The sequence below is a fragment of the Argentina silus genome, assembly GCF_951799395.1.
Source record: "Argentina silus genome assembly, chromosome: 4".
Taxonomy (NCBI): Eukaryota; Metazoa; Chordata; class Actinopteri; order Argentiniformes; family Argentinidae; genus Argentina; species Argentina silus.
In genome coordinates, this window is record NC_139658.1 from 2474445 (window position 1) to 2491770 (window position 17326).

General features: G+C 47.3%; 1 protein-coding gene across 1 annotated transcript in view; it reads left to right on the forward strand.

Moving 5' to 3' along the window:
- The window catches only part of dnah1 (dynein, axonemal, heavy chain 1), a gene marked incomplete at both ends in the record, with an annotated part of 29323 nt that extends 12017 nt beyond the window's left edge, over positions 1 to 17306 (forward strand). Inside the window, 45 exons of the mRNA XM_083667619.1 lie at positions 70 to 161; positions 282 to 436; positions 623 to 800; positions 1026 to 1220; positions 1330 to 1449; positions 1631 to 1789; positions 1895 to 1996; positions 2126 to 2266; positions 2379 to 2539; positions 2681 to 2838; positions 3114 to 3287; positions 3451 to 3480; positions 3701 to 3879; positions 4196 to 4426; positions 4734 to 4930; positions 5167 to 5302; positions 5459 to 5667; positions 5827 to 5998; positions 6111 to 6302; positions 6549 to 6659; positions 6767 to 6952; positions 7133 to 7324; positions 7458 to 7625; positions 7781 to 7972; positions 8333 to 8464; positions 8576 to 8701; positions 8885 to 9004; positions 9176 to 9325; positions 9617 to 9777; positions 10125 to 10350; positions 10546 to 10741; positions 11031 to 11182; positions 11561 to 11757; positions 11977 to 12121; positions 12348 to 12506; positions 12869 to 13000; positions 13185 to 13355; positions 13576 to 13755; positions 14224 to 14400; positions 14632 to 14802; positions 15247 to 15377; positions 15545 to 15689; positions 16122 to 16328; positions 16582 to 16816; positions 17185 to 17306. Coding sequence (XP_083523745.1) covers positions 70 to 161; positions 282 to 436; positions 623 to 800; positions 1026 to 1220; positions 1330 to 1449; positions 1631 to 1789; positions 1895 to 1996; positions 2126 to 2266; positions 2379 to 2539; positions 2681 to 2838; positions 3114 to 3287; positions 3451 to 3480; positions 3701 to 3879; positions 4196 to 4426; positions 4734 to 4930; positions 5167 to 5302; positions 5459 to 5667; positions 5827 to 5998; positions 6111 to 6302; positions 6549 to 6659; positions 6767 to 6952; positions 7133 to 7324; positions 7458 to 7625; positions 7781 to 7972; positions 8333 to 8464; positions 8576 to 8701; positions 8885 to 9004; positions 9176 to 9325; positions 9617 to 9777; positions 10125 to 10350; positions 10546 to 10741; positions 11031 to 11182; positions 11561 to 11757; positions 11977 to 12121; positions 12348 to 12506; positions 12869 to 13000; positions 13185 to 13355; positions 13576 to 13755; positions 14224 to 14400; positions 14632 to 14802; positions 15247 to 15377; positions 15545 to 15689; positions 16122 to 16328; positions 16582 to 16816; positions 17185 to 17306 — 7265 coding nt within the window. The remainder of the gene's footprint in view (positions 1 to 69; positions 162 to 281; positions 437 to 622; positions 801 to 1025; positions 1221 to 1329; positions 1450 to 1630; positions 1790 to 1894; positions 1997 to 2125; positions 2267 to 2378; positions 2540 to 2680; positions 2839 to 3113; positions 3288 to 3450; positions 3481 to 3700; positions 3880 to 4195; positions 4427 to 4733; positions 4931 to 5166; positions 5303 to 5458; positions 5668 to 5826; positions 5999 to 6110; positions 6303 to 6548; positions 6660 to 6766; positions 6953 to 7132; positions 7325 to 7457; positions 7626 to 7780; positions 7973 to 8332; positions 8465 to 8575; positions 8702 to 8884; positions 9005 to 9175; positions 9326 to 9616; positions 9778 to 10124; positions 10351 to 10545; positions 10742 to 11030; positions 11183 to 11560; positions 11758 to 11976; positions 12122 to 12347; positions 12507 to 12868; positions 13001 to 13184; positions 13356 to 13575; positions 13756 to 14223; positions 14401 to 14631; positions 14803 to 15246; positions 15378 to 15544; positions 15690 to 16121; positions 16329 to 16581; positions 16817 to 17184) is intronic.
- Positions 17307 to 17326: the final 20 nt, after the last annotated feature.

Here is a 17326-nt window from a genome sequence, read left to right on the forward strand (position 1 = left end):
GCTGAACACCCATTCAACATGTGTCAAAATGTTGTATTGATGCCTTCTCTTTCCCTTGTGATAATGTAGCATACATCACCAAGTGTATTCAGCTGTATGAGACCACTGTTGTAAGACATGGCCTGATGTTGGTGGGACCTTCCGGCTCTGGCAAAACCAAGGTTTGGATTTTGTCCACCAGCACATGATCCATGTGCCTGTGTGTCTGAGTTTCTAAAGATGTCACGTTGGTCTTATGTATAAGTGCCATGTGTTTGATGGTGGTATGGTGTGTGTGTCAGTGCTATGAGATCCTAGGAGCGGCTATGTCGGCTCTACAGGGCCAGCCCTCAGTGAGTGGTGGTGTGTATGAGGTGGTGCATACATATGTCCTCAACCCCAAGTCCATCACCATGGGACAGCTCTACGGGGAGTTTGACATGCTGACACATGAGTGGTGAATACAAGTTGACTTGATACACTGAAAACACAGATAGATTCGTGTACAAATGATGTTACAAACACATTCACGCGCACACACACACACACACACACACACACACACACACACACACACACACACACACACATACAGTACACACCCACACTCAGGTCTCATCTCCCTCCCTGTGGCTACCTTCAGGACAGATGGCATCCTGTCATCTCTGATCCGCGGTGGGGCATGCTGCATGGATGAGGAGAGAAAGTGGTACATGTTTGACGGGCCCGTGGATGCCGTGTGGATTGAGAACATGAACACCGTGCTGGACGACAACAAAAAACTCTGCCTGAGCTCTGGAGAAATCATCAAACTCTCAGACGTGAGAAAGTCTTTCCTCTCTCTTCTCTGCTGTCTTTCACTTTTACAATAACCAATTCACCACCAGATACAGTACGCTTCTCTTAAAATGTTGTCTTTTAAAATGTCTCTGGTTAACATTCTTGATATGTTTTTGTTTTATGTCCTATAAGTGCTAATTGTTTGTATGTGTACTTGTATGTTTGTGTGTGTGTATGTGTGTATGCCTGTGTGTATTTCCCTCCAGGTGATGACCATGATGTTTGAGGTGCAGGACCTGGCGGTGGCGTCCCCAGCCACAGTGTCTCGCTGTGGGATGGTGTACCTGGAGCCCAGCATCCTGGGCCTCACACCCTTCACTGACTGCTGGCTAAAGAGGATCCCTGGCCCTCTGAGGCCCTACACAGACCAGCTCAACACCCTCTTTATCAGGTTCCTCCAGGTAACAAACAAATAGAGAGAGAGAAAGAGAGAGAGAGAGGGGGGCCTTGTTGTTTTGAGGTAGAGGATAGTGTCCAGATATAGTCTTGTGTGTTTGCATCTCTCTAAAGGATTCCATCACATTTGTGCGGAAGTCAGTGAAAGAGGTGATCTCCTCCATGGACAGCAACCTCACCTGCAGTCTGTTGAAACTGCTGGACTGCTTCTTCCAGCCCTTCATTCCTAGGGAGGTCAGTGGGCCACAAACACAGGAGAGAGAGAGAGAGAGAGAGAGAGAGAGAGAGAGAGGAAAACACTAGACTTTCATTCACTGAAGCACACACACACCACACCACACTACACCACGTACACTCATACAGTGCAGACACACAAACATATTGCATTTCTGTGTGTCTGTATGTATTTGTGCAGGGAGAGAGGCCACCCCCCCAGGAGAAGCTAGCCCGTCTGAAGGAGGTGATTGAGCCCTGGTTCATCTTCTCTCTGGTGTGGAGTGTGGGCGCTACGGGGGACGCCCCCAGCTGCCAGCGCTTCAGTGCCTGGCTCAGGGGCAAGATGGCAGAGGAGAAGGTGAGAACCTAGAATTAGGCTGTCAACTTAAAGGTGTGTCTTTATGAAAGCACAAAATGTCATTTAATATGTCTGTTTTTGTGTCTGTTTTTTTTTGTCCTGCAGGTTCATTTGTGTTTTCCTGAGGAGGGCCTAGTATATGACTACCGCCTTGATGATGCAGGAATCGGTTACCTGGGGGAAGAAGAGGAAGAGGAGAGAGGAAAGAATGGGGATGTGAGCACTTTCCAGATATCCAGGAAATACCTCAGAGATTGAATATCTAAGCAAAAATGTCCCATATCACCTGACCAAAGAATAAAAGATAATTTACAGTTACTAAATGGTATTTTGTAGGTGCACTGGGTCAGTTGGATGGAATCTGCTCAGGACGTGGTCATCACCCCAGAGACCAGCTACTCTGACATCATTGTTTCCACGCCGGACACTGTGCGCATGTCCTTCCTGATGGACATGTTGCTGTCCAATAAGAAGCCTGTAAGTGTCCTATCACCAGATCTCTATCCCTCATATTGAACTCTGCACTATACATGTTGAAAGGTTGTGTGAGTAGAATTTTGGTCTAAGCCAGTGGCTCTGTGTTGACCAGGTGCTGTGCATTGGGCCGACTGGCACAGGGAAGACCCTCACCATGTCTGATAAGTTGCTGAAGAACATGCCCGCTGAGTACATCACACATTTCCTCATGTTCTCTGCCCGTACCTCCGCCAACCAGACTCAGGATTACATTGATAGCAAGCTGGACAAGAGGTAGCTCATCATCTGTCTCTGTGTCAATATTTGTGTCAAACATGATCCTCGGTGTCATGTCTAGAATCAGTGAAACTCCTTTTATGACCACTTACCCAGGAGGAATGTGTGTGTGTGTGTCTGTCTCTCTTTGTCTGTCAGGCGTAAGGGTGTGTTTGGGCCTCCCTTGGGGAAGTATTTTATCTTGTTCATTGATGACCTGAACATGCCCATGTTAGAGGAATACGGGGCCCAGCCCCCTATTGAGCTGCTTCGCCAGTGGATGGACCACGGGGGCTGGTATGACAGGAAACAGATAGGTGAGGAGAATAGTTCCATGACGCCAGCACCAATAAGTCAATAAATACATTTTAGGTCAATGCACATCATCTTTGATGCCCAGCCACTATCACTATGACTCATTTCTGATATCAGATAATTCATATTTTGTTAGTAGACATTGATTTTCTAGGTAGGATTTCACCCTGGTTTCATTGAGACAACTTTTACCATGAAGACAGAGAAGTTTTAGTATGTCACAATTCTTAAGAGTATTGGGATTCAGTCATTGATTCCCCCCTGGTCTGTTCTGCAGGCACTTTTAAGCACATAGTGGACATCAACTTTGCGTGTGCCATGGGACCCCCAGGAGGGGGCAGGAACCCCATCACGCAGCGCTTCACCCGCCACTTTAACTTCCTCTCCTTCACCGAGATGGAGGACGCCAGCAAGAAGAAGATCTTCTCCACCATCCTGGGCCACTGGATGAGTGAGTCTGTCTGAGAGTGAGAGTGAATCCAAGTGAGCAGTTATGGTTGAGAGGAAGTGGTTGACCAAACATCTCCTGACATCTAAAAGAGATGTCAGGAGACTTTTGTGAAGGTTAAGTGTAAGTTGCAGGTATCTCTAATTAAGTGTTTGCTTTTTTACAGATGGAAATATGAGTAAAAAGGACCCAGGCAGTAAGTCAGAGAGAGAGAAAGAGAAGGAAAGGATGGAGAGAGAGTGAGATAGGAAGACTGACAGTTTAGAAATGTGGTATATGTGCATTTTGTTTTTAGTGATTTACTGTATGTGGATTATTGATGAGTATAGTACAGCTGTAATAGGGTCTTTAATTGCTAAGAGAAAATCTTAGGCATTCAATTGCAACCCCTCTCCAATCCACCTCCCTCTCCTCAGGACCAGTTCCAGAGATCCAACCTCTGAATGGACCTCTGGTGGACGCCACTATCCTTGTCTACTCCACCATCACATCCCAGCTCCTGCCAACACCAGCCAAGTCCCACTACACATTCAACCTGAGGGACCTCTCCAAGGTCTTCCAGGGCGTCCTGATGGCTGAGGCTGGCAAGATAGAGGTATGGTACAGGACTGTAGGCTCTAACTCTAGAAATCCTATGTACCTGTACTTATACTGTCACCTGAGGTTTGTTTTGTGTGTGTGTGTGTGTGTGTGTGTGTGTGTGTGTGTGTGTATGTGTGTGTGTGTGTGTGTGTGTGTGTGTGTGTGTGTGTGTGTGTGTGTGTGCGTGTGTGCGTTTGTGTAATACCGTTTGAACAGAAAGAAACCTACAGAAAACGGTTAGGCACTACAAGACCCTTTAAACTGATGACATGTTGTTTGTGTTTATTCGCAAAATGATGATGTCATGTATTTGGTGTGTTTACCACCAGGACAAGGTGCAGCTGTTGCAGCTGTGGTACCACGAGAGCTGCCGGGTGTTCCAGGACCGGCTGGTGAGCATTGAAGACCGTGACTGGTTTGATAAGCTCCTGCAGGCTCGCATCGAGGAGTTTGGCTGCAGCTTTGAGGAGGCTGTGCCCTGCAAGCCTGTCCTGTTTGGAGACTTCATGATCCCAGGAGCAGACAACAAAGTGTACCAGCTCATAGAGGACAAGGAGAAAGTAAGGCCTCAGTATTGAAAATCCCAAATGTCTGTGGCTGTAGTCCAGTATAGTAGTGATATTGATACTGTAAGGGCAGTAGTAGCCATTAATCATAATAGAGAATTTGAGGAAATCTTTTATTTTTCTCTGCACAGTTCACTCTCTCCTCGACCTTCTCTAGAGATATAAGCCCTGTCTCCGGGCTCTGTCCACTGACTTATAGCCCATATAAAGATGTTTGATTAAAAAAGGATACTTCGTCTTACGTCTGAATTTTATCATTAGAATAGACAGTCAACCTTTTTTCCTGACTTGTCTCCCACAGCTGGCTCAGGTCATAGAGGAGTACATGGACGACTACAACCAGATCAGCACCACCAAAATGAAACTGGTGCTCTTCATGGACGCCATCCAACACGTGTGTCGCATCAGCCGCATCTTGCGCCAGCCCCTGGGCAACGCCCTGCTCCTGGGGGTGGGGGGCAGCGGGCGCCAGTCCCTCACCAAGCTGGCCACCCACTTGTGAGACTCACACACTGCATCTCGAAACACATGCTAGTCCTCCAGATCACATCCCTGTTTAACTCTCACACCACTGACTGAATGTATGAGACTTGCCCTCTGTATCATCCACCAAATAGAACCTTTTACTAGGGCTAGCTTTTTCCAATGGTCTAAGTCTAATCTTAGTAGTCTAATAAGTAGTTTATGTACTGTATATGTTTCACAGTGGTCACAGTATCTATTTGAGCCCTCAGGTCCGACTATGAGTGCTTCCAGATTGAGCTGTCTAAGAACTACGGCCAGGCAGAGTGGAGGGAGGACATCAAGAGCATCATGCTGAAGGCTGGCCTGCAGAACGTGCAGATCACCTTCCTGTTCGTAGATACACAGGTGAGGGCCTTTTGCACTTACTGTACATACTGTACACTCACTCACAGTTGTATAATCACACACACACACACACACAGACACACACACACACACACACACACACACACACACACACACACATCCCTGTCCTTCATCCCTGTGTGTGTTTGTCCACAGATTAAGAGTGAGTCATTCCTGGAGGATGTGAATAACATCCTGAACTCTGGAGATGTGCCCAACCTGTATGCTGTGGACGATCAGGAGCGCATCCTGACTTCCATGAAGCCTGTGGTGCTGGACCTTGGCCAGCAGCCTACCAAGTCCAACCTCATGGCTGCCTACATCAAGAGGGTCCGCAGCAACATCCATACTGTGCTCTGCATGAGGTGAGCTCAACTCAACATCACTCAAACATGACTATATCCTACTCACTGAGTTTAACAGGGGATTGATAATGTGAGGCTCTGTCTTCAACTATCCTCTTTTCATCCCTCATTCCTTTCTCCTCTCCTCCCCTCACCTCCCCTCTCCTCTCTCCCCTGTAGTCCCATAGGGGAGGTATTCCGTGCGCGGCTCAGGCAGTTCCCCTCCCTGGTGACCTGCTGTACTATAGACTGGTTCAGTGCCTGGCCACAGGAGGCACTGCAGTCTGTAGCTGCCTCCTTCCTCAACGAGCTGCCAGAGCTGGAGGCCAGCCCCAACGCAATGAAAGGGCTGGTGAGGACAGACTTCACACACACACACACACACACACACACACACACACAAACACACACAGACACACTGATAGATCAGCCTCCCCTCACAATGTCTGTATGTTCCTGTCTAGATAATGATGTGTGTGGAGATCCACCAGATGGTGGCCAGGAAGTGTGGACAGTACCTAGCTGAGCTGTCTCGCTACAACTACGTCACGCCCAAGAGCTACCTGGAGCTGCTCGCCATCTTCTCTGCCCTCATCGGCCGCAAGAAGCAGGAGCTGCACAGTGCCCGGCAGCGCATGAAAACCGGTTTGGATAAGGTAAGGCCATTGATCTGGGCTGTGTTTATTACTGAGTTTGTGACAATCCTTTTAGTTTGTATGTGAGTTGGTCCTTCTAGTTTTAAGTCCATATTTCTTGCTTCAAAATAGAGTTGCTCTATGTGTGACTTTATGTGTGACTGTGACTGTGTGTGTGTGTGTGTGTGTGTGTGTGTGTGTGTGTGTGCGTGTGTGTGTGTGCGTGCGTGCGCGTGTGCATGCATGTGTGTGCACGCATGGGTGTAGCTTCTGAGCACAGCGGAGGATGTGAGTAAGATGCAGGAGGAGCTGGAGATGATGAGGCCTCTGCTGGAGGAAGCCGCCAAGGACACAGTGGTCACCATGGAGAAGATCAAGGTACTGTAAAGACATCCTCCAGTGTCTACTATAGCTTGTACAGTATGTATGCAGTTGTTTTTTTTTACTTTGTGTGTGCGTGTGTGTGTGTGTGTGTGTGTTGACAGGAAGACACAGTGGTTGCAGAGGAGACACGTACATCGGTGCAGGCGGAGGAGGCCAAAGCTTCAACAAAAGCTCTTGTGGCTAAGGCCATCGCTGACGATGCCCAGAAAGACCTGGATGCAGCTCTGCCAGCCCTGGAAGCTGCCCTCTCCAGCCTTAAATCACTCAACAAGAACGACGTTGTTGAGGTAACAGGGTTTTCTCATATTATTCTGACTGTTCCTTCTTGTCAAATTGCTTGCCAGAACCATGGAGTGCTCATGCTTAGTGCTTATTGCTAGTACTTTTCACCAGCATTTGATTTCTGTTGGCTTCATGTATGAGTGCTGTTGTTTCTAATGGGCTCATTGGTGCTGTGGTTCTGGTAGGTGCGAGCCATGCAGCGTCCTCCTAATGGGGTGAAGCTGGTTATTGAGGCAATGTGCATTATGAAAGGCATCAAGCCTAAAAAGGTGGCCGGGGAGAAGCCAGGCACCAAGGTGGACGACTACTGGGAGCCTGGAAAGGGTCTGCTGCAGGACCCTGGCAAGTTCCTGGACAGCCTCTTCAAATTTGACAAGGTGCTTTTCAGATATACAGGAATCAGGATGTTTTGTACTTTTTTTCAGCTGACTGATGATTTGGCTACCATACATTTATCAGAACATGAAGTCGCTGATCCAACTGTTATGCTGGCTCTAATATTCTCTCTAGGAAAACATCCCGGATTCTGTGATCAAATTAGTGCAGCCCTACATCGATAATGAAGAGTTCCAGCCATCCAATATCGCCAAGGTGTCCAAGGCCTGCACCTCTATTTGCCAGTGGGTGCGAGCCATGCATGTGTACCACTTTGTGGCCAGGGGTGTGGAGCCTAAAAGGGTATGACTTTTTTGTATTTGATTTATTTATCTGTTGGTTCATACAAGACAGAGACTCTTTTATGAGTTCAAAACATATACTATGCTCTCCAGTACTACATTATGTTAACTGCACTGTTTTGTAAATGATGCCTGTATGTACCTGTGTATGAGCAGCTGGCCCTGCAAGAGGCCTCGGAGGACCTGGCTGCCACCCAGCTCATCCTGGACGATGCCAAAGAGAAGCTGGCAGCGGTAGAGGACGGAATCGCCACGCTGCAGGCCAAGTACCACGACTGCCTGGCCAAAAGGGACGAGCTGGACAACAAGTGCCAGCTGTGTGAGAACCGCCTGGTCCGGGCAGACAAGGTCAGAGAGAGACAACAAGGTTTACTGATATACACTGTGTGTTCTATCTTGTCTGGGGCAGGTTCAAATAAATCTTAGCAGATATAGAGGCCATACGCTGTTGTTTGGACCAGCTAGATTCTCTGTGTTCTTTTTCTTTATGTTCTCAGCCTGCCAGCATTTGTCTGTGAAGCTCATGTGATTGCCATCATTATTGGCTGCATCCTCACAGAAGGCATCCAGACAAACGAGTTGTGTTTACTGTAACTGTCTAGTGTAACTAGACTCCTGATTTGTTTGTTACTCTGTCTTCTATAACTGCCTCAGTACTGACGATCAATGACTGCTTTCTGTCTGTGTGCGTTGTACGTGTGTCTCCAGCTGATTGGAGGGCTGGCGGATGAGAAGGTACGCTGGAGGGAGACGGTGCAGCACCTGGAATTCATGGTCAATAACGTGTCAGGAGATGTGCTGCTGGCAGCAGGATACGTGGCCTACCTGGGACCATTCACTGTGAGTGTTGCTCACAGGCAAGCCCCCATGAGCCCCCCCTCTGGATCTAAAATGTATTCATGTGTTATGTCTTGCGAAGGTGTAGGGTATATTTTGTATTTTTTTTGTCAGGGTGAGTACCGGGCCTCCATGGCAGAGGAGTGGCTGCATGGGTTTAAAGATCTGGGCGTCCCCCACACTGAGGAGCCAAACCTCATCAGCACTCTGGGGGACAAGGTCAAGATCCGGTCCTGGCAGGTCAGAACCGCCTTCAACCAGAACTAATACAGCACAACATCCTCTACAGTCAGATCCGAGATGAAATGATTGAGCCGTGGAAAGTAAGGGCAACACATTTGTGCAACAACTCAACTTTTGTGTTTGTTTGTATTTGTGTGTGTGTGTGTGTGTGTGTGTGTGTGTGTGTGTGTGTGTGTGTAGATCACAGGGCTTCCAAAAGATAACCTGTCTGTGGAGAATGGTGTGATCACTCAGTACTCCCAGCGCTGGTCTCTGTTCATCGACCCACAAGGACAGGCCAACAAGTGGGTGAAAAACATGGTGAGAATCTCTGCTCTGCTCATTCCTCTGCATTGATTTGATGCCAACCACAGAGGGAGCCATAGAGCCACACCTTTCATCATGAACCTGTCACACAAAACATCTTTAGTTGGTGTTTTGCAAATATAATGGACAGAAATATGAATGGTTCCTTTTTTGTTTTTTTCTCAGGAGCGTGACAATGGATTGGATGTGATGAAGCTGAGTGACCGGGACTTCCTGCGGAGTCTGGAGAACGCCATTCGCTTTGGGAAGCCCTGCTTACTGGAGAATGTGGGAGAGGATCTGGACCCTGCTCTAGAACCTGTCCTATTGCGACAGGTCCTTACTTATTTTATGCAGTACAAACATAACTGACAAGAGTCAATACAAAACACAGTCAATGCAATGTTGCTCCATCATCAGAGCTGGATTTCCTGATTGTCTGATATCATCTTCTATAATCATTGTATTGCACTGTATCATTGACATCATTGTACATCATTGTATTGTAAGGATTGTATCACTGACATCATTGACATTGGCATACAGTAACCCCAACCCAATAACCTACTTTTCCTGATTCTAAATGTTAATGCTGATTAGTAATCTTTTTCTGTTTGTGCCCCTTAGACGTACAAGCAGCAGGGCAGCACAGTTCTGAAGCTGGGAGATGCTGTCATTCCCTACCATGATGACTTCAAGATGTACATCACCACCAAGCTGCCCAACCCACACTACTCCCCTGAGATGTCCACAAAGGTCACCCTCATCAACTTTACCCTGTCACCCAGGTACCACTTACCTTATCTCCTTTTCTGACCACAGGCTGTTTTCATCACATCCTTTCTGTCATCACTATTCCATCTCAGTCATATTGTGTTATATTAGATACTGCAAAACACTTTCACCTACTCATCTAGTTGATTCTGACATTGTCCCTTGTCATTTGGATAAACTCTCAACTCTGACCCCAATGCCATGGCCTCTAACTCCTGTGCGTCTGTCTGTCTGTCTGTCTGTCTGTCTGTCTGTCTGTCTGTCTGTCTGTGTCTGTGTATGTCTGTGTATGTCTGTGTGTGTCTGTGTGTGTCTGTCTGTGTCTGTGTGTGTGTCTGTGTGTGTCTGTGTGTGTGTGTAGTGGTCTTGAGGACCAGCTGCTAGGCAGAGTGGTGGCTGAGGAGAGGCCTGACCTGGAGGAGGCCAAGAACCAGTTGATAGTGAGTAACGCCAGGATGAAGCAGGAGCTGAAGGAGATCGAAGACCAGATCTTGTTCCGCCTTAGCTCCTCAGAGGGAAACCCTGTGGACGACGAGGAGCTCATACGTGTTCTGGGGGCCTCCAAGGTCAAAGCTGGAGAGATCCAGGTCAGACAGGGAGCAGTGTCACCAGTGTCAGCAGTGTTCTGTATATCTCAGCTGTAAATCAGATGTATCACACAGATAGATACAGGTGGTGGATAGTTGATACTGTAAACAAAGACCCAGTTGGAACATGATATGTGACACTCACCACTCAAGTCACCGGTACATTACTGTAATACATGCTGATGTCATTGGTAGGCCAAAGTGATGGTGGCAGAGGAGACGGAGAGAGACATTGATGCCACCCGTCAGGAGTACGTGCCTGTGGCCGTGCGTACCCAGATCCTCTTCTTCTGTGTGTCTGACCTATCCAACGTAGACCCAATGTACCAGTACTCCCTTGAGTGGTTCCTGGGCATCTTCTTGGCAGGCATCGCCAACTCTGAGAGGGCAGGTAGAGGGAACACATACACATATAGATGCATACAGTGCACACACACGCACGCGCGCACACACACACACACACACACACACACACACACACACACACACACACACACACACCGATGGAGGAGTCACACTGGATGAATCCATTTTACAGCAACACCTGTATAACTCAACACTGAACTGCTAATATCAGAGCCATATCAAGCATTTGAGAAACACTTTTCCACATCATAATATGACATATTATGTCAAGTGTTTTGCTTGAACTGAAAACACATTACGTTTGTCCCTTAAAGACACCGTGGAGCAGAGGATCGTCAACATCAACAAGTTCTTCACCTTCAGCCTGTACAGCAATGTGTGTCGCAGCTTGTTCGAGAAGCACAAGCTCATGTTCGCCTTCCTCCTGTGCGCTCGTATCATGATGAACGAGAACAAGATAGACATGGTGAGGAGGAGAAGACACCCCCCTCTTCTCTCTGTCTTACACCCTCACTATCTCTTCCATCTACTCCTCTTTTTCTCTCACTCCCAGTTAACAGGTTCATCTCTGTCGAGAAAAGTCAGAGGTTTGACCATCGTGTGAAATACTTTTAGAAAATATCCTAGGTGTATTTGATTCGGCTTAGAGGTTGAACATTGCAAGTATCATTTCGAGACCAAGAGGATTCACATGATCTGCAGTTCAGTTTGAATACTGTTCAGTATCTGTATATGTCATGATGGATATATGCCTGTGCTCTTACCCTGTGTGTGTGTGCGTGTGTGTGTGTGTGTGTGTGTGTGTGTGTGTGTGTGTGTGTGTGTGTGTGTGTGTGTGTGCTAGGCTGAGTGGCGCTACCTACTAGCTGGAGGGATGCCCCAGCAGCAGTTGTCCAACCCTGCAGTGAGCTGGCTCTCTGAGCGTGCCTGGCAGGACATCCTGGGCCTCAGCGCTCTGCCCACCTTCAGCAGCCTAGCACAGAACTTTCCCAAACACATGCTGGGCTACAAGAGGATCTTTGACAGCAGCCAACCACACAGGTCCACACACGCTCTACAGAACCAGATGTGTTTACACACACATGCTGTAATGTACACAGAGTGTATACACACCCACACACACCAAAAAGCAGACTCTTTGCAAATATAGTAAACTGTGTGTGTGTGTGTGTGTATGGGTGTTTGTTAGTGTGTGTGTGTTGTGTGAATTTGTGTTTTTGCTGTCTGACTGCAAAGTTGACTGTTGTATACTGTGTGTAGGGAGCCAGCCCCAGGAGAGTGGAACACCAAGTTAAATTCCTTCCAGAAGCTTCTGGTCCTGCGCTGTCTCAGGGCTGATCGCCTCACTCACGGCCTGCAGGACTTTGTGTCTGCTCAGCTGGGCCAGCGCTTCATAGAGCCACAGGTACTATACCAAACCAACACTGCTCACAGGAATAAGAGGCTAGTGGGATGTAACTGTGTCTAGCTCCACTCCAAACATTGCCAGTGGTTTGAACCCCATCCAGGTACCTCCAGTATCTATTTGACTACGACCATTTCATTCTTCTGTGTTTATATTGAAATCCCCTTTTTCATCCCTCTCTCTCTATTCCTCCCTCCTTTCCACCATCCCTCCATCTCTCCATCAGACGTCAGATCTGTCTGTGGTATTTAAGGAGTCGTCCCCGTCCACGCCCCTTATCTTCGTCCTCTCCCCTGGTACCGACCCCGCTGCCGACCTCTACAAGTTCGCTGATGTGATGAAGTTCTCCAAGAAGATGAATGCCATCTCGCTGGGCCAGGGCCAGGTCAGGGTCTAGGGAATGCCTGGGAAATCTCACACTCCCCCCCTCACTCACACTCAGGGGAAAAGCCTACTATAATGCACTTTTCACCAAATGAGGTCACCCTCATTTGTCTTGCTAAGAAAAGCCCAGTCTCGCCACCTCAGTGCTAATTACTGGGTCTATTTCCAGCCAGAGTAGAGGACTCTGTGTCCTGTGTCGCCTTAATAAAGAGACGCTACCAGCATCACAATGACTGCAAATCAGTTTGGGACATAACTGTTAAGACACATCTCGGCCCAAGTTCAAACTCATTTGTTTTCATCAAACTAAACCTATATTATTCCATCCCCCATTATAACATGTAATTATGTTGCATGCATTAGGGCCCCTGGGCTGAAGCACTGATGCACAGTGCCATGGAGAGGGGCAAGTGGGTCTTCTTCCAGAACTGTCACCTGGCACCGAGCTGGATGCCCTCCATGGAGAGACTCATTGAGAACATTGACCCAGATAAGGTACTGCTGGCTCACTTAGAACACACACACACACACACACACACACACACACACACACACAAACACACACGTACACTATGACACATTACAGTACAAAGACTGACACTGTGTGTAAAAAGTCCTTGTCACCCCTAAACCTGCCATGGCCCCTGTCACCCACACCCCTCTCCCCTCCACTATCTAGGTACATCGGGACTTCCGTCTGTGGCTCACCAGTCTGCCCAGCAACAAGTTCCCTGTGTCCATCCTGCAGAACAGCTCTAAGATGACTATTGAGCCCCCCAGAGGCATCAAGGCCAACCTGCTAAAGACCTATCTGAGCCTCACAGAGGACTTCATCACATCCTGCTCCAAGGTCTCACTCCTCTCACTCAAACCTTCATGGCCAACTGTAACACATTCCCACTGCTCTTGAATAGACTCTCTACATACAGTAGCTTCTCCCAAGTGTACGATTTCAGATGGTTAAGGACTGTATCGCCTATAGTTTATGCTATATTGTGTCATTGAAGTTCCTCTAACCCCTCTAACCCATAACCCTAATCCCCTACCCCTAACCCTCCTCTCGTGTCCAGGCCGCAGAGTTAAAGTGCCTGCTGCTGTCTCTGTGCCTGTTCCACGGCAATGCCATAGAGCGCAGGAAGTTCGGCCCACTGGGCTTCAACATCCCGTATGATTTCACAGACGGAGACCTGCGCATCTGTATCAGCCAGCTCAAGATGTTCCTGGACGAGTACCAGGATATCCCATACAAGGTGGGAGAGGCATACACTGTCTCTCTCCTCTCCTCTCCTCTCCTCTCCTCTCCTCTCCTCTCCTCTCCTCTCCTCTCCTCTCCGTTGGATTATCTCATTTCATTTGTGCTCTACACTTGTCTCTCTTTTCTCCTATTTGATCCTGCCTTCGTTTCTTCTCCTGCAGTTTTTTCCTTCTTTTCTTTCTTTCTTAGTTACCCCCGATTTTGCTTTATTTTTACATTTTCTCTCTCTTGTCAAGATGTATCTTAGTCATCAGTCTTTGAAATTCCATTTTCATTACAGATATTTGAACTGTTAGTCAAAACAAATACCTCCAGCAGCAAAAGTATGCATTTTGCCTTCGTGTTCTTTTCCCTGGTGTGTGTGTGTGTGTGTGTGTGTGTGTGTGTGTGTGTGTGTGTGTGTGTGTGTGTGTGTGTGTTTTGAACACTCAATGGCTGATTGTGTTCTTCTCCATCTGTTCAGGTGCTGAAGTACACTGCAGGAGAGATAAACTATGGTGGCCGTGTGACTGATGACTGGGACCGGCGGTGCATCCTCAACGTGCTGGAGGATTTCTACTGTCCTGAGGTGCTCATCCCTGAGCACCACTACTCCCCCTCTGGAGTCTACAGACAGATTGACCCTGAGCTGGACATCAAGGTTAGAGGCACTGAAGACACTCAAGAGAATAGGAACAGTTTAACTCATCAATTGTGTGTGTGTTGTATGTGTGTACAGTACTAATCGTCATTGTGCTACAGTTTTAAAGTATTACCAGTTCTAAAACACTAGACAATTCCCAGCTGACAACTATAAATGTCATCTCTTACTTATTATCTCTCTGAATTGAGCCTGATACATGACCTGTTGTCATGGTGACTGTGTCCCCAGGGCTACCTGGAGTATATCCGAGGCCTGCCCATCAACGACACACCTGAGATCTTTGGTCTCCATGACAACGCCAACATCAGCTTTGCCCAGAACGACGTGTTTGCTCTGCTGGGAGCTGTAGTGAGACTCCAGCCCCGAGCAGCAGCCAGCGGGGGCAAGGGCAGGGAAGAGGTACTGTGTGTGTGTGTGTGTGTGTGTGTGTGTGTGTGTGTGTGTGTGTGTGTGTGTGTGTGAGTGGGTAGGTGTGGGTGTGGGTGGGTGGGTCATTGAGGAAACTGCCAAAACAGGTTTTTAACTTGTTTTTGTTTTGTTTCCACTGTCCTCTTCGGGGTTCCTTCTGTAGTTCATTGTCTACGACTGAGCTTGCCGTGTTGCTTACAGCTTGTAGCTCTCTTAACAAATCTTCATACTGTAGGACATACCTTAGATACCATTGTGTTGACTTGCTAACATAGCTAGACAAAGCAGCTATGCATATATCCCAATTAAGGTAAATGCCCCCAGCAGCAATGGTTATGAATGACATTTGAATGTCATTGTGTGTAGTAGGATGAGGTGTCAGGTGGCCAATTCAGGATGGGCTGGTAATACACCTCGTTTGTCTCTCTAATTCAGATTGTGGAGGAGATAGTGGCGGGTATTGTTGAGAAGGTCCCCCAGCCTATCAGTGTTCAGGAGGTCCTGACTAAGTACCCAGTACTGTATGAGGAGTCTATGAACACAGTTTTGATCCAGGAGGTCATCAGGTAAACCCGCTTCTCATGCACTGTTTGTAATGTCCCCTTGTCCACTATAAGGCTCAAGACAGACCTTATATCTATTTATGTTGTAACCGCATTCAGTCTACACATATACTGTAGTTCTCTCCCTCCCTCTCTCTCTCTCTCTCTCTCTCTCTCTCTCTCTCTTCCAGGTATAACCGGTTGATATCGGTCATATCCCAGAGCCTCAGTGATCTGGTGAAGGCTCTGAAGGGCTTAGTGGTGATGTCTTCAGAGCTGGAGCTTATGGCTAACAGTTTGTTTGTCAATGCTGTGCCTGACATGTGGAAAGCCAAGGCAAGAACCAACAACACAAACATCACTCTGTGTGTGCAATGGCAATGATCACCATAAGCTTCACCTTTACAATGCTCAGAGGAACATAGACATCTCCAAAAAAATTTTTTTATTTTGTATTGTATACAGTATATATTATTTTGTTGTTGTTTTTTTACACATCACACAGACCAAACACAACAGACAACCAGTTTGACCGCAAAACAATATCTATAATACATAACATAATACATAAAATGGACATCAGAGTATAGAATAACACACCTATATATACCAAACATAAACACTGGTCTACTGCGGAGTTGTATAGTTTTTGCCGGCAGTTTTACATAACTCTCCCATGACTTCTGTTAAATTAAATCTTATCCCTGCCAATTTGAAAATCTTGAAAATGTCTAAAAGTCCCTAAGGTCTCTCTCCTTCGTCGTCCAGGCCTACCCGTCTCTGAAGCCGCTGGCCTCGTGGGTGTCTGACCTGCTCATGAGGATCAAGTTTGTGAAGGGCTGGATCACTGATGGTATCCCTGCTGTCTTCTGGATCAGTGGCTTCTTCTTCCCTCAGGCCTTCCTCACAGGAACACTGCAGAACTATGCACGGCGCTCTGTGGTCTCCATAGATACCATTGGTTTTGACTTCAAGGTGAGACAGGACACCACACCCCCCCCCCCTCACTCCCTCCCCACATTTTATGGATGATACAGTCTCATATTCAAAGAGGTTACTTTTTTTATACATTATGGTTTATTTATTTATTTATCGGATAGTAGCAGTATTTGTTTTCATTGCAAATAATATGTTTGTTTGTGAAATGTTTGTTCTGGTAGGCCATAAGTGTGCTATCCTGTCTATCTTCTCTTTCCTATTCTGCCATTTCCCCTGTTTCCTCTCCCAGGTGATGAAGGAGTCAGCCTCAGAGCTGACGGAGAGGCCTGAGATGGGCTGTTTCATTCACGGCCTGTTCCTGGAGGGGGCTCGCTGGGACGCCCAGGCAGACCAGCTCACTCAGTCCAGACCTAAAGAGCTGTACACAGAGATGAGCGTCATCTGGATGGTCCCTGAGCCCAACCGCAAGCCTCCCCTCTCAGGGGTCTACATCTGCCCCATCTACAAGACCCTCACACGTGCTGGTCAGTGCCAAAGAAACACACTGAATCATGCCAATAATGCTCTAATAATTCACACATTAAGTGTACCGCCAGTGTTTGTATGTTGGTGGTTGGTGACTGTGTAATAGCGTATTTATTGATGTGCTTGTGTTTGTACATGTCTCTTTGTGGTTTATTACTTTCCCAAAATAGAACTAGTGTCCAATTTCAAAATGCTGCTGCTTCGTGCAGCACAGCTCAGTGCAGTTTTTAACTGTCATTTCACTGTCTGAATGCGAACATTCTGTCTTAGATGAGATAACTGTGAATTACCTGATTCAGTACTGTATAAAAGAGAGAGCCACAGTAGTTTGATTCTTTCTGCTAACTGAGTCTGTTTCCACATGCAGGGACACTGTCTACAACGGGTCACTCCACCAACTACGTGATCGCTGTGGAGCTGCCCACAAACCACACACAGAGGCACTGGATCAAACAGGGAGTGGCCCTCATCTGTGCTCTGGACTACTAAACACACATTCTCACACACAC